The sequence below is a fragment of the Gloeophyllum trabeum genome (assembly GCF_000344685.1).
Source record: "Gloeophyllum trabeum ATCC 11539 unplaced genomic scaffold GLOTRscaffold_00019, whole genome shotgun sequence".
Classification (NCBI taxonomy): domain Eukaryota; kingdom Fungi; phylum Basidiomycota; class Agaricomycetes; order Gloeophyllales; family Gloeophyllaceae; genus Gloeophyllum; species Gloeophyllum trabeum.
The window spans coordinates 102,068-114,485 of NW_006920428.1; the positions used below are offsets into that span (position 1 = coordinate 102,068).

The 12,418-nt window shown below is 49.9% G+C and overlaps 3 protein-coding genes across 3 annotated transcripts; all 3 read right to left on the reverse strand.

Moving 5' to 3' along the window:
- Positions 1-1,855: 1,855 nt before the first annotated feature.
- Positions 1,856-2,598, reverse strand: GLOTRDRAFT_19277 (uncharacterized protein; the record flags this gene model as incomplete). The annotated part of the gene is made up of 3 exons (XM_007872629.1): positions 1,856-2,104; positions 2,144-2,293; positions 2,377-2,598. Coding segments are annotated over 3 exons (621 nt in total), but the record flags the coding sequence as incomplete, so codon positions are not given.
- Positions 2,599-7,903: 5,305 nt separating this feature from the next.
- On the reverse strand, positions 7,904-9,307 carry GLOTRDRAFT_96872 (uncharacterized protein; the record flags this gene model as incomplete). The annotated part of the gene is made up of 5 exons (XM_007872686.1): positions 7,904-7,954; positions 8,025-8,112; positions 8,165-8,322; positions 8,857-9,005; positions 9,061-9,307. The coding sequence occupies 5 exons, from the start codon at positions 9,305-9,307 to the stop codon at positions 7,904-7,906; spliced, it is 693 nt and encodes a 230-aa protein (XP_007870877.1).
- Positions 9,308-9,671: 364 nt separating this feature from the next.
- On the reverse strand, positions 9,672-10,408 carry GLOTRDRAFT_96873 (uncharacterized protein; the record flags this gene model as incomplete). The annotated part of the gene is made up of 3 exons (XM_007872687.1): positions 9,672-9,818; positions 10,110-10,192; positions 10,213-10,408. 3 exons carry the CDS (start codon positions 10,406-10,408, stop codon positions 9,672-9,674), a joined length of 426 nt encoding a protein of 141 aa, XP_007870878.1.
- Between the last annotated feature and the right edge of the window lie 2,010 nt (positions 10,409-12,418).

A 12,418-nucleotide genomic window follows, 5' to 3' on the forward strand; every position in this document is an offset into this window, starting at 1 on the left:
AACCATGTGCACCTGCCGTTTTGGGCGGAGAATCCTGCCTTTTTGAGCACGCGCGAGAGCCTGGGGGGACTTCTGCGACGCTGATACTAAACGGGTACAAGCCTCCATTAAAGACAGTTGCTCGTCTACTAAGTCTTTTTTAAGAGGCGCAGGATCAAGCCTAGTTCGATGGGCCCATTTCTCGAAAATCATTTACAGTCGGACCATGCCGGAGAGGGAAATGAAAGTCCCCCAGACCACTGGGACTTCTTTTTCATTTCTGGGACGTCCCTGGCCCCATGTCCGACACACTCCGACTATACGTGACTTTCTGAAGTGACGGCCTATCGATCTGCAAGCGGCTGGAACACTTCAGGTCCTACTGTGGGAGACCCCGAAGTCGGACAGTCTATGGTAATCAACAACTCTCGTAAGTTAGAACTCACATACTTGCGATTCCTCTACATGCATCTGTCGGCATAGATCGTGGCTACCTTATGATATCCCTACTGTATTTTTTGGATCGAAACTGCGAGCTCCACGAATATTTTTCTGTGGGAGGTACCAGAGTCACGCGATACTGCGTAGTCGGACAACCGTGGGAACCCTCCGCTCTGACCGCCCTCGTCGCCAACATCGCTCAAAGAATGTATCGTGCATCCCGCCCGACCGCCTGGTTTAACTGTCGGAGCATGCCAAATGTTATGACAAGCCAATATGAAGACATAAAACAAAACTAGGTGCTCTGTAACCGGCAACTCCTCCGTACAGGTGGCGAAACATCGGTTTCAATGGTAGCTTGCTGAGGTGTAAATGATTCACCACTCGGTACGTCTGATATTAGCCTGTCAGTATGTGCAAGGGTGTGTACTGCTCCAGAGGAACCTACCTAAGGTGCCGGGTCCAGCGATAGCGACTTGCTCAATGCCAGGATCAGCTTGTCGCCTGCTAGTCTGCGGTCTCGGTACTATGTCCCCACTCCTGGTTCCTCCCGCTCTACCGGAACACACGAGAGTCTGCGCCCCTTACCCAATGATTTACGACCAACTTTGCATCTGGGTCCTGCTACAACAGCATCCCGCTTCTGTCGCGCCTTCTCGGCTCTGGCTTCTGCTTTCTTTCGGCGCTCTTCTTCTGCCAGTCTCGCCTTCTCCTGCCGCGTCTCTTCACGCAGCCGTGCCTTCTCTTGACGCACCCGTTCTTTCTCCAACTCTGCCAGTTCACGCTCTCGACGTCTCTCCTCAGCCTTCCGAAGGCGCTCTGCTGCAGCATGCTCAGCATCGAGCGTCTTCTTGTACCTTGCAATTTTCTCCCTCTGGGCCTTGAAGATCGGGGCCGCCTCTCTGAAGAGCTCTTTCTTTATCAACTCGATCTCCATCCGTTCCAACTCCTCCAAAGCCTCATTGTGAGTCATATGACGTGCATGGGAAGTATCAATCCGTCTAGGTTGCTTCTTCTTCTCCTTGTGGAAAGCCAGCTGACGGAGCCTCTCATTCTCGTTTTCCATGAAGGTCATCTGTGCGTAATCAGCCTCTGCCTGCTGAAATGTGTTCTGTATCATGGTAGTAAGCTCTGATATACGGATGCGAAGCTGCTGGCGGGAGGTGTTGTTAGGAAGTGGTGCAGGTAGGACAAGCTTGAGCTTCGGACGCAGGCTCACGGCACTGCCATTCGAAGCATCTCCAGAGCAGCTTTGTGCACCAGAAGAATCAGTGACAAGGCCAGCACGAGCATCAGGACCTGGTGCCGATGAGTCAGGTGGAGATGCCTGTTCGTCAGGGCTCGGAGCTGCTCCCGTTGGAGGCTCGCCAGCAGATGCAGCGGGCTCTTCTGCTAGATGACCCAACCAACGAGGGTGCACTACTGCGAGAGGCTGCGCTGCCTTTGTCGTCGTCAACAGAGAAGGTTCGATTGCCGATCTTGGTATGGCATCAGGGTTGAGGGGCCAGATCCCTGTTTTCGTGAATGCAGAACGGATTGTCGTAGGCTTAAGTGCCCGTTGTCGCGCAGCATGGTAGTAGACGAGTAGATTGTGCTTGTCAATAGGTATCATGTTTGCCGATGCTGCATTGACCTCGGCCTTCCAACATGATGCGAGTGGGCCAAGAACACCAACATCACAAGGCTGAAGTGCGTGAGTTGTATGCGACGGTAGACACAAGACAATGATCTTATGGTCTGCTGCGAACTTGCAGAATTTGTATGTGCAATGTGAGTTATGGCCGTCAAGGATGAGAAGTCGGTAGCCGCCACTTGTATTCCGCGCAGCTGTGACTGGCTCGAAGTCTCGCTGAAGCCACTTCAAGCCAAGTTTCTTGATCGGTCCAGCCTTTCGGAGAGTATGACAGGCTGTGAAGTCAGGTTATTAGGCATTCAATACATGTTGTGGGACAATACACACCTTGCTTTACATGGGTTATTCCGAGCCCACTCAAGATCTCTACGCTGGCCCTGGTAGATCACTGATGGGTGCAGGGCAGTGCCATCAGCACAAACGGCTTCGATAATGGTTACCAATTCCTGGTTCCCATTCTCGACTTGGTACACTGTCCGAGCATCACGATCCACAATCGCCGCGACGCGCTTTCCGAGACCCATCTGAATACCTTTTTCATCCATGTTGTACATGTTTTCAGGTCGTATATTGTACTCCTCCACGAGCTCCTGCAAGAGATCGAAGAACTCCTGCACGACCGTCGGATTAAGAGCAGCCGCCTGGCACTGCTCAAGATTGGTAGTCCACCGTACCTTAAGCTCCGGGTGATGCTTCCGGAAGCGTTTGACCCAAGTTTGTCCAATGTGCTTCTTCGCAACGTCAGCGGCATATTCAATAATGAGTGCTGGTGTCATGGGTAGACCACGGCGTCCCATGGCCTTGATCCACTCAACAAGGACTTGTTCTTCCACAGCCGAGAGGTTCTGCTCATGCTCATGGGCCCTCGAGCGAGCCTGTCACTTGCCGTTGTATCGGTCAGCTAGTGTGCTTTTTGAGACACGGTATGCCGAGGCTGCATCCCAAAGTGAGAGGTTCGGGAGACCCTTTGAATTTTTGCCAGAGCGCTGAACAGCTTGAAGAGCAGCAATAAGACGTTCCTCAAATGTAGCAGAGTCAATCCAATCAGCAGTACGAGCTTGCTTAGGGGAAGTGCAGCAAAAAAGGAGAGCTGGTAGTGGACTCGACGGGACAGGATGGGGCTGGCAGTGGGTCAGAAAGGCAACACGTAGCCTCTAAAAGAGTATAAGATAGCATCGGGGTAGTGGGGTGACCCTGAGGCTCCTGAATCCGCATGCGCGAGGAAGGGGGAATCTCGTGAAAACACGTTGTCTTGCAAAGCCTCTCACTGGCGCGATATGCAACAGAACATGTGTCTGATCGAATAAAGGTAAGGATTACATGTCAAGTAAGTGAACAAACCATCATTTGGACCGGCTACGACCTCCATTAAAAATCCGTCCCATTTGACATTGGCCCGCCTCAAAAACACCTCTTTACTGGTTCGACATCTCCTCAGCTCGAACAGAAATCATTAAAAATCCCTATTCATAAAAGATGTCAACTAGAGGTACATGCAGTCATGTATGGTGAGCGACGTATGTGTCCTGAGGGTGTAGCAATGAGCATCGCACAGTTGACGGCCTGCTACCAAGTCGCATGTGGCAACGGCCTCGCGTTCATGTTACGGCTACCGACACATGATCATGCCACTGTATCGTGAAGTTGAGCCTGCATTTTGTCCATCAGGACCATAGGCGATCGAGCAAAGCAATCGGTGCAAAAGGGATAGTGTAGAACATGCACAACAGCGTGCCCAAGATTATCAATGCTCCATCCGCACAGCTTTTTGAGGGAATTGCCGGAAAAGCCGCCACTTCTGATAGGATATCTCATGCAGTTTCCAACCTTCTCGTCTCAAATTTTGTACATAGGTGACTCAGTAGTAGTACTTTGAAATGATATGTGGCTCAGGCGTAGTTGTGGTGTGCAGCGCAAATGGGAGGCAGAGTGTCCGAGTAGCCAGTCTGTCCGGCTACCTGACCCGCGACAGTACCCCAATGCAGTAATTGTGCATGGGAAGGCCTGCTTGAAGTCCGCGCCGAGTTTGATTTGTAAGGTACTATCATTTGGGTAGTTTTGCAAAATTTGCAAAACTACCACAGCCCCTAGAGAGAGCTCTATACCAAATACAAAAATTCAGAAACTTTTTAGGCATGTAGATATAGACTAGTAGATACCCTATGTCAAGCTGGTTTAGGGAAATATCGAGTGGTCATGGAGAGGGAGGAAGAGGAGGATGTTTGCAACCGCCTACAGACCATGTGAGACCTAGATCTGGTACCCATTCCATGGTTTTTTGCCGGATTTCATTTGGAATATACTGGTGCACCATACATTGAGCCACTCAAGCAGCCCGATTGCGAAGAGATTGAGGATGTAGCTATAGCGATGCTGTTTTGCAAAACTTCGAGAGGCGGATCGTGACAAAAACGTGATGGATCTCGTGGGGATGTCACACGTGACAAACTTTTGCAAAACCCCCTGCACACCCCGGCATCTGTCCAGCATCCTCTACGGCACGTATTGAAATACAAAAAAATCACAGTTGGGTACATAGAAGGTTGCTACACGGTGCCATGAAAAAACTTTGACGCAGGAGCCAGCGAACTGAGCGCAACACATCGATTTACAGAGAGTTTTGCAAAACTACCCAAATGATAGTAGGGCGACACTCAAACTCATCGAATCACGTGCTCTTTCCGCTTACATAATATGGTAATGATTCCAATTTCCAGGAGGTCTCCGGAAAACCCGGCCGGGAAACCGCAGAAATGCATTTGGTGATCTCCGAAAAATGAATTTTTTAAGAATTAAATAATGTACCATATTATTTTCAAGTATTCTGTATGCATTACTATTATCCTTTAATAGTTCCTTATCCTCAACTGCGGTAGGTGCTAGAGAGCCCCGAGTCCATGGCGCTTGAGTAGGGTTAGGAGTTGCACTGGCTTATGTAATTTGTGTACCGAATTTGGTGCATTACAAAATCTCGGCATTAATGCCGAATGCCAATATTTCCGACCTTGAAATCTGATAAGGCTCAGAAGCGCAGAAAAACAGGATTCTATGTTTCGAAAAAAGTTGCCACCAAAAATGACATACTACGCAATCTACAGCTTGAATTTTGACAACAAAGTAAGACTGAGGAACCCTTGGTATATGCCATAGCTATCATTCCTCGGTTTTAGTTTGCTATGATTACTCGACATCGTCGAGCCTTATGCTCAGCAAGAATATGGCTGACCAGATCACGCAATGTCGATGAGTTTGAGTGTCACCTATCTTACTTTGAGCTGTTTGCAAAACAATAGAGCCGGTTGGGAGTTTTGCTCGTGGAGTGGGGTGTTTGTCCAATAGTATAATTGTGTAATTTGTGTTAAATAATGAAAATGCAAGCTGGTGGCAAGCATCACATAGTGTGTGCCTGATGCAGTCAGATGGGAGGCCACTCAACCATATATATCATCAGTGTGTTCCCTGTATGCCTTGTTTAGATTGGGGTTTGCCTTTCATTTTGGGAGATTTATTTGGTGTAAGTCCAAGGGTCACTGAGTCTCGGGCCACTGGATGGAGATCTGCCACTGGTACTTGTGGTCATGGTGGACCCTTCATTCATACAGTAATGCATTGCATCACATGCAGCATGGTCCATGGTCAGCAGTAGCCTCTGACTGCCAACTGAGAGAGCCTCAGCCTAATTTTCAAAACAATCATATATAGCTATGTACATAGAGTGACGTCTAAGTAACCAGATGTAATGGAGACTGGTAGAGCTTGATGTCACATGTGACCACTGGTGTGCAACCGGGGTTGCTGGATAATGGCATGGGTTGCTGAGGGGTTGTTGATTAGAATTATCCCGGACAAACACTGCGCTGATAAGCCTCAGGATCGTCTGACCCCCGAAAACGCGGATTCAGCACATCATACAAGCGCCCCGGAGCTTATTCGACACAGCGCTCGCACGCCTCTAGGCTTCTATGGGCTCTAAAAGACTTTTTCTATTTAGCTCCGGACTTCCCAACATCCTCGAGGCGTACTCGGACCCATTCCGCGATTTATCTCCGCGCACCGAAGCTCCGGAGTGACTTAACCAATGCGACTTCTAGCTGCATTAGCTCCGGGACCCGCGGACACTTCTATCGAGGGGCGTCTTCCTCATGCCCACCCTCCAGCACTCACTCCCCCTCGTTTCCGTCAAGATACCGAAGGTGCGGACGCATACGAGTCACCATAAGGTCAGCATCAGTCAGCAAACGGCCGGAGGTAATTAACACATGACCGGCGTGTTGCACGGAGTGATGGGACCGCTTGGGTCAGGTGGCGAAGCGTTGAGGCGACCTATAGGGGCTGGAAAGAGCAAGTGGGAGCGCAAGAGAGTCGTATGGTATATGGTATAGCAGAGGAAAGTGCTGAGCAATCCTGTGGGTAGCGGCATTTATTTGTTATTTATCTCCGGACGGTCGCAAAGCCATTCCTGTAGTATAAATTGTACAAAGTAGCATACAGAAAAATAAGTTTCGACTTCACCATCTCAGAGAATTAGTGTTACGATCTCAGCGACTCGAGAAGTTCGAAAGCGTCGAACCTAGCGAATTATAACCGATCCTAGCTTTGCCAATAGGCCTGACTCGTCGAGTGAATTATCTCCGCCATCGATTCAATTAGCTCCGGTGAGTCTCACATAGCGAAATAAAATTAATCAAGTTTCTCTAGCAATTTCTACTCCCGTGGGCCCGAACCTACACTCGGTTTCATGGTTTGCGACTTTGTCTGCGATTTTCCGGAGATAAATACTCCGGAGCGTCCATTAGTGTTTGTTTCAGGCGTCAAGGTTTTGTTTTATTTTTCTAGGTCTTCCTACGGACTACCCTACGGCGTCTTACTCCTCCTTTCCCCCTCGAACTATTAAATACCCTTCAGTTGTCTCGGACCGCCTTCACCCATATCACGGGGTTTAGGTTTATTCATTTTGGTCCTTGGTGATTGTTGTGTGTCAGTGCATATCAGCGCGCGGAAATGTGATGTTCAGTTTCTTATGCACACGACTGTAAAAACCTGAGCTGGCATTATGTTATGCAAACAGCTGACAGTGATTCTCAAATAGATCACTACAAAGCAGTCTCATGTTACACCTAAAATGGTAACTGCCTTGCCTTTTCTGGAATATTATATGGCATGGCTGAGGACACCCATGTACAACACAATCATCGGACTTTAGCCAGAGCAAGCCAGCAATTGTATTTTGCCTCTCCGTCTCAGTCGCAGCCGGACATCATAGACACCAAAGGCAAGGCCAGCAGAATCCGCTCTATCCACTGTGTTTTACGCTCAACATCTTTCATAATGGGCACTACTGTCTAGTGATGCCGCAGTCCAGTTCCCGAACCTGGGAGAACCGGTTCGAACCTCAGACCAGACCCAGGTTCTGGTCCACGGTCTGGCTTTGGGGTGGACCAAACCTGAAATGAGGTCCAGGTGGAGCCACAGTGCCTGAACCGTACCTAAATATGGTAAGTTTGAAGCCGAACCTGACCGGGCCCAACGCCGTTTCGGGTTCTTTGAGGTTCACGGTCCGGACACTTACCCGAACTGGACCTTGGGTCCGGTCCCAGGTCCGGAAATTTGGGCCAATAACCGGACCGAGCCGAACCGGACCGAGCCGGACCGCGGCACCACTACTAGTACCGTCGAAGCAGGAGAGAGAGGAAACACACAGCTTCAACCATGGCAAATTCACGGCCCGGGCACTGGCGAGGTCCCCACCCAAAGCACGTCAATCCGTGTCGCGTGCGCCGTACCAACGAGCTGGGTAGAAACGCTTTGGCTCAGGAAAGATACGTGGGTTATAATCTGCTCGCAGAGATATTAGCACAGAGGCCGGGGGATCATGGCGCTTTCTGACAAAGTCTGATCTGGCTAGAAGGGAGTTGTATGTTCCAAGCTGGATGTGAAATCGTAGGTAACTCCCTCTTGCCAAAGGGCACACCTCACCGTTCTTGTCCTGAAGGGAGCGGATGCGTGAGCGAGAAGACCATGGTGGCATGCGGCCTCGACCGAGTGCCCAACGGGCATGACTTGAATGGGATATGTGATAGGGCTGAAGGGCCAACGTAGACGGACACGTACCAACTTACACCCTTGCCAAAATTGAGCTCAACGCCAATCAGAGACTGGCGGGAAATAGATACTCCGTCAGTGACCGCATCGGATGCAACCCAAGTAGAAGAGGGCAGCTGTATTGATTGGGTGCTCATGGAAGCTTGCGGTGAGTTAGCCACAATTGCCTATAATTCAATCGGGTTGGCTATTCCCCCATAGTAGCCAAGACTCGATACCGTCGACGTGGCATGATGGAAATCCTTGGAGAAAATGTGCGCAACGCGTTGGCGTACAGGGACAGATAACGGGGAAGAACCAGTCGGAACAGCGGGTTTACTTGAAATAGTGCTTGTAACGTTTTACAAACGAACTGTTATGTGAAGGACCAAGAAGAGCTAGACATGCGCCGCTGAAATTTCTCACGAAGTTACACAGTACGACTCGTATTCAAACCGATCTTCGTACAATCATCTTGCAAGACGTCAGAAGACCGATGGACCACCAACACCAACGAAGGTATTTCAACTTAAGCCCAGGTGCCAGAACCTTCATATCCCTTTCCAGCTCCGACGCCATCGAGGGGAGTTCCTGAGACGACACATTAGCTCGGCGGAACACTATACCAGCTTACAACGCTTACCCTTGAACTGGCGAGGACAATATCACACGCAGAGCATTCAACGAAAGGGCGACGGCAAGAATAGGATATATGCACGTACCACGGCGAGGACATCGTCTTTGGTATAAAAATCGACGGTGAAGAGCTCGTCATACGGCTGCACCCAGATGGTACAGTCCCCGTCGATGATCGACGGGTTGCGGTAGTAAAGGATACCGTTGCTAAACAACCCCTTGACAGAGTCCGGGCCTACGCTAATTGAGAAAGGGGCTCGTCTCGTTGAACCGGGACAGTTGCTACGCACCGGGGATTTTACCGTTGAAGGCCTTGCCCAGCTCCTCGACCTTTGGGATCGCGATCAAGGTCGCCCAGTCGACCTCGGCGATGGCCTTGGGGTCGCTCGCTTTGGTCGAGGCGTTCGACGAGCCGGAGAGGAACTTGTGGAAGTGGTCGTCGGTCACGGTGCCCGACTCGCAGGCTGCGTGAAGTTGCAGACGGCCCTCGAGGTCGGGGTGACCTTTCAGCTCGGAGATGGCTTTGGTTTGAGACATGTTGCGAATATGGTGAGAGTGGGCAGATTGGAGGAATGAGGGGTGTGGTTGCTTCTTGCTTTTATCCGGCGATTGTATGCACCTATTGTCTCGAGAACGACGCTTTAGCATGACACACGCGTATCGCGGCGTTGATGAAGGCCCGGTGAAGGGAGGACGGTGTTGACGGTTGAGGTTGTAAATTTGGAAAGTGAAGGTCACGGAGGGCGGAAGATAAGCGAGGAAAAAATATGTTGAGCTAGTGCATTACGGAAGGTTTGACAGCGTTGAAGCTTGTATTGAGGAATGTCTCAGTCATTGGAGCCACCGTTCGTCTCATTCAATCCTGATCTTTCGCGTAACACGCTGCAGGCCACCATCACCTTCAGAAGAACTCCGGTGTAAGATTGTTGGAAGCATAATGAGATGAGGCAAAACGTCCCTTTGCCAAAAATTCTGATGCGTCGGACGTGTCTTCGGCGCCAATTCCATTGTCTCCATTGTCGTTGCCGGGCGTGAAGACGAGGATATTCTTGACGAGGACCAGAATTCTGGATGCTTGCACCGGCAGAGGCTCTTCTCACCACTGTCAACGTGTCCACGTAATGATTTTAGTTCAGACATCCAAGTGAACGGAAGACGTGTCGTGGACGCAACATGCGTCTATCTCGGCCTTGATCAAAGCCCGATGAATGGAGGAAGGAGGTTCACGTCCTCGTTGACAGTGTGGTGGGAGATACGGAATTTGAGAAATTACGTTCAGCTATTGCATTGTGGAAGGTGTAGTGCAGCTTGTATTGATTAATATGCTCATCTCACTCACGCAAAGAGCTTGCATATGATCCCATGAAGGCTCTGGGAAATTGAAGCCATTACGGATGTCCATGCCACTGTCAGGGCCAGAGTCTTTCCATGTAATCACGCACTTGTAAGACGAAGGTCGTGGGTGCCCTGCCGCTCAGTACTGATATCCGCGTCGCACATCCAGTCAGCACTAGTATCTTCGATTTCAGCGAGCCACATAGCTGGATACCGTCGTTTGTTCTGCTCGTCCGATAGGTGGCCGAGATTATGACGGTTTGCAGCGAGGTTCTTCCTTTGTTTCTTGGAAGAATGGGACATTTATTATTCCAGCTAGCTATGCATAGAGCATATGATAATCGGCTTTTGCCCTCTACAGTATTGCGGATATGCAGCGGCCTGTATAATGGCAGCAATAACAGGCAAGAATCGGTCAGTGGTCCTGTTATCTCAGAATATGTAGCACATATATCCAGGTCATAAGCTGTAGGAGATATCGTCACACAATCGCAGGACATAACCGATCCCAGATCTAGCAAACAATCATCCGGCGTCTTCCTCGGATTCGGATAGGAACGACCGACAGGATAGCACGCAGAGCACTGCAGCAAGCAGACTGAGTAAGAAGTGACTCGAACTGACTTCCATCTCCATGTCAGGATTGCCATCCAGCAACCCGTCCTGGCACTCGCTCCAAGCTTCACAGCAGCCTACCTCGTTAGCTATGCGGAAGCATAAGTCGGAACACTGTTCTGACTTACACTGGGGGCAAACAGCGCAGTTCGCTGGCCTGACATGCAAGGAAAATATGAGGAGTGGGAGAACACGTTCCTAGAATGTTCTCGGCTGCACAAATCAACTCTCAGAACAGGGCAGTAAAATGTTTTCCCACCAATTGAATGGAGATCGATATCCCGCCACCAGACATTTGCCTTCGTCCACAGTGTTACTGTGATGCACAGTACACCACGTCGACTCCCAAGACCAGCAAGTACGCGTACTAGAGGATCCCATCGCCTTACAGTACCAGTAGAGCCTTGTCCTGAAATGCCGTTCTCGCCAGATTTAAGCCTAATGTATCTTGCTCGCACGGGAGGTGTAGTTTTGATGCATAGTTTGGGAGAGCTCGATAAAGACCTGGTCTAGACTTCGCTGGAGAAATAGAGACCCTGCAAGCCTTAGAAATCCTTGAGACAATCATGGTAGGCAGTAGGTAGACATACGCTTGCGCTGAGCGCTGACAGGAGGACCTGCGATGGTGTCCGAAACCATTGGTTCTTCGATTACTTTCGACTGACGCGTCCGAACGACGCGCTTCTGAGGATGGCACGTGCTAGTGATGCCGCAGCCCCGGACTGGTCCGGGGTTCGGATTTTCGGTGGACCGAACCTGAAATGAGGTCCAGGGGAAGCCAGGATGCCCGAACCATACTCATATATGGTAATATTGACAGATTCGAACCGGAAGTGGATTGGACTGGACGCTATTTCGGGTTCGCGGTCCCGGAAATGCTCCTCCTTTGAGAGGGGTTCTGCTCCAGTGGCGCTGCTACAAGGTGCGGACTTATATTATCTCGCATCCCGTAGGCAAGACATTGTCGTGCAAAGAGAATGCATAGACTCTACTTTGTGCAGTACAATATTGCACTAAATGTTCAGTACTGCATTGCATTTCAATCAGCCCCAATGCCTACATGTTACAGTCAGAATGGAGGAGCCGCCAGATAAGTATTGGGAGTTTGGGGTATCCAGCCTCCAATTGGTAAACATGCAAGAGATTCAGCTAAAACAATTAATCATGCAATATTGATTAACAGACACCCATCCTGCGCATTCCGGGAGACGGCACGTCTCTCGGACTGCGCAGGATGGTAATATTCAGCTGGCCTGCTAAACCACGGAAACCTCCACTTATTATGTTCGGCTGGCCACTGGCAGCCTGGGCTGAGATCCGAGGCTCTTCAAGTACACCCAACATCTCTCACAATGCTAGTACTCTCTACAATGTTACTTGGGGGGAGTGGGCCAATGCTGTGCATGGCTGGTTACGAGTCCTGAGCTGGGCATAAGATACTCCCTATTTTACACTGTATATCATAGAGCTGACACAAATATTCCTATCTTTCTTGAAGTATCATTTGAATTTCACTAGACCTCTCAGGATCATCTTGTATATTCCTTGATTTGCTATAGAGCTCTGAATATATTATGGATTTCCCGCATTTTTCACAATTTTTCTGGCCCTTCTACAGCCTGCAATCAATTCCAGATACCAATGATGTAATGGCTCTGCAGATCGGGTGAACCTGCAGAGAGCCTATGTCATAGAAGG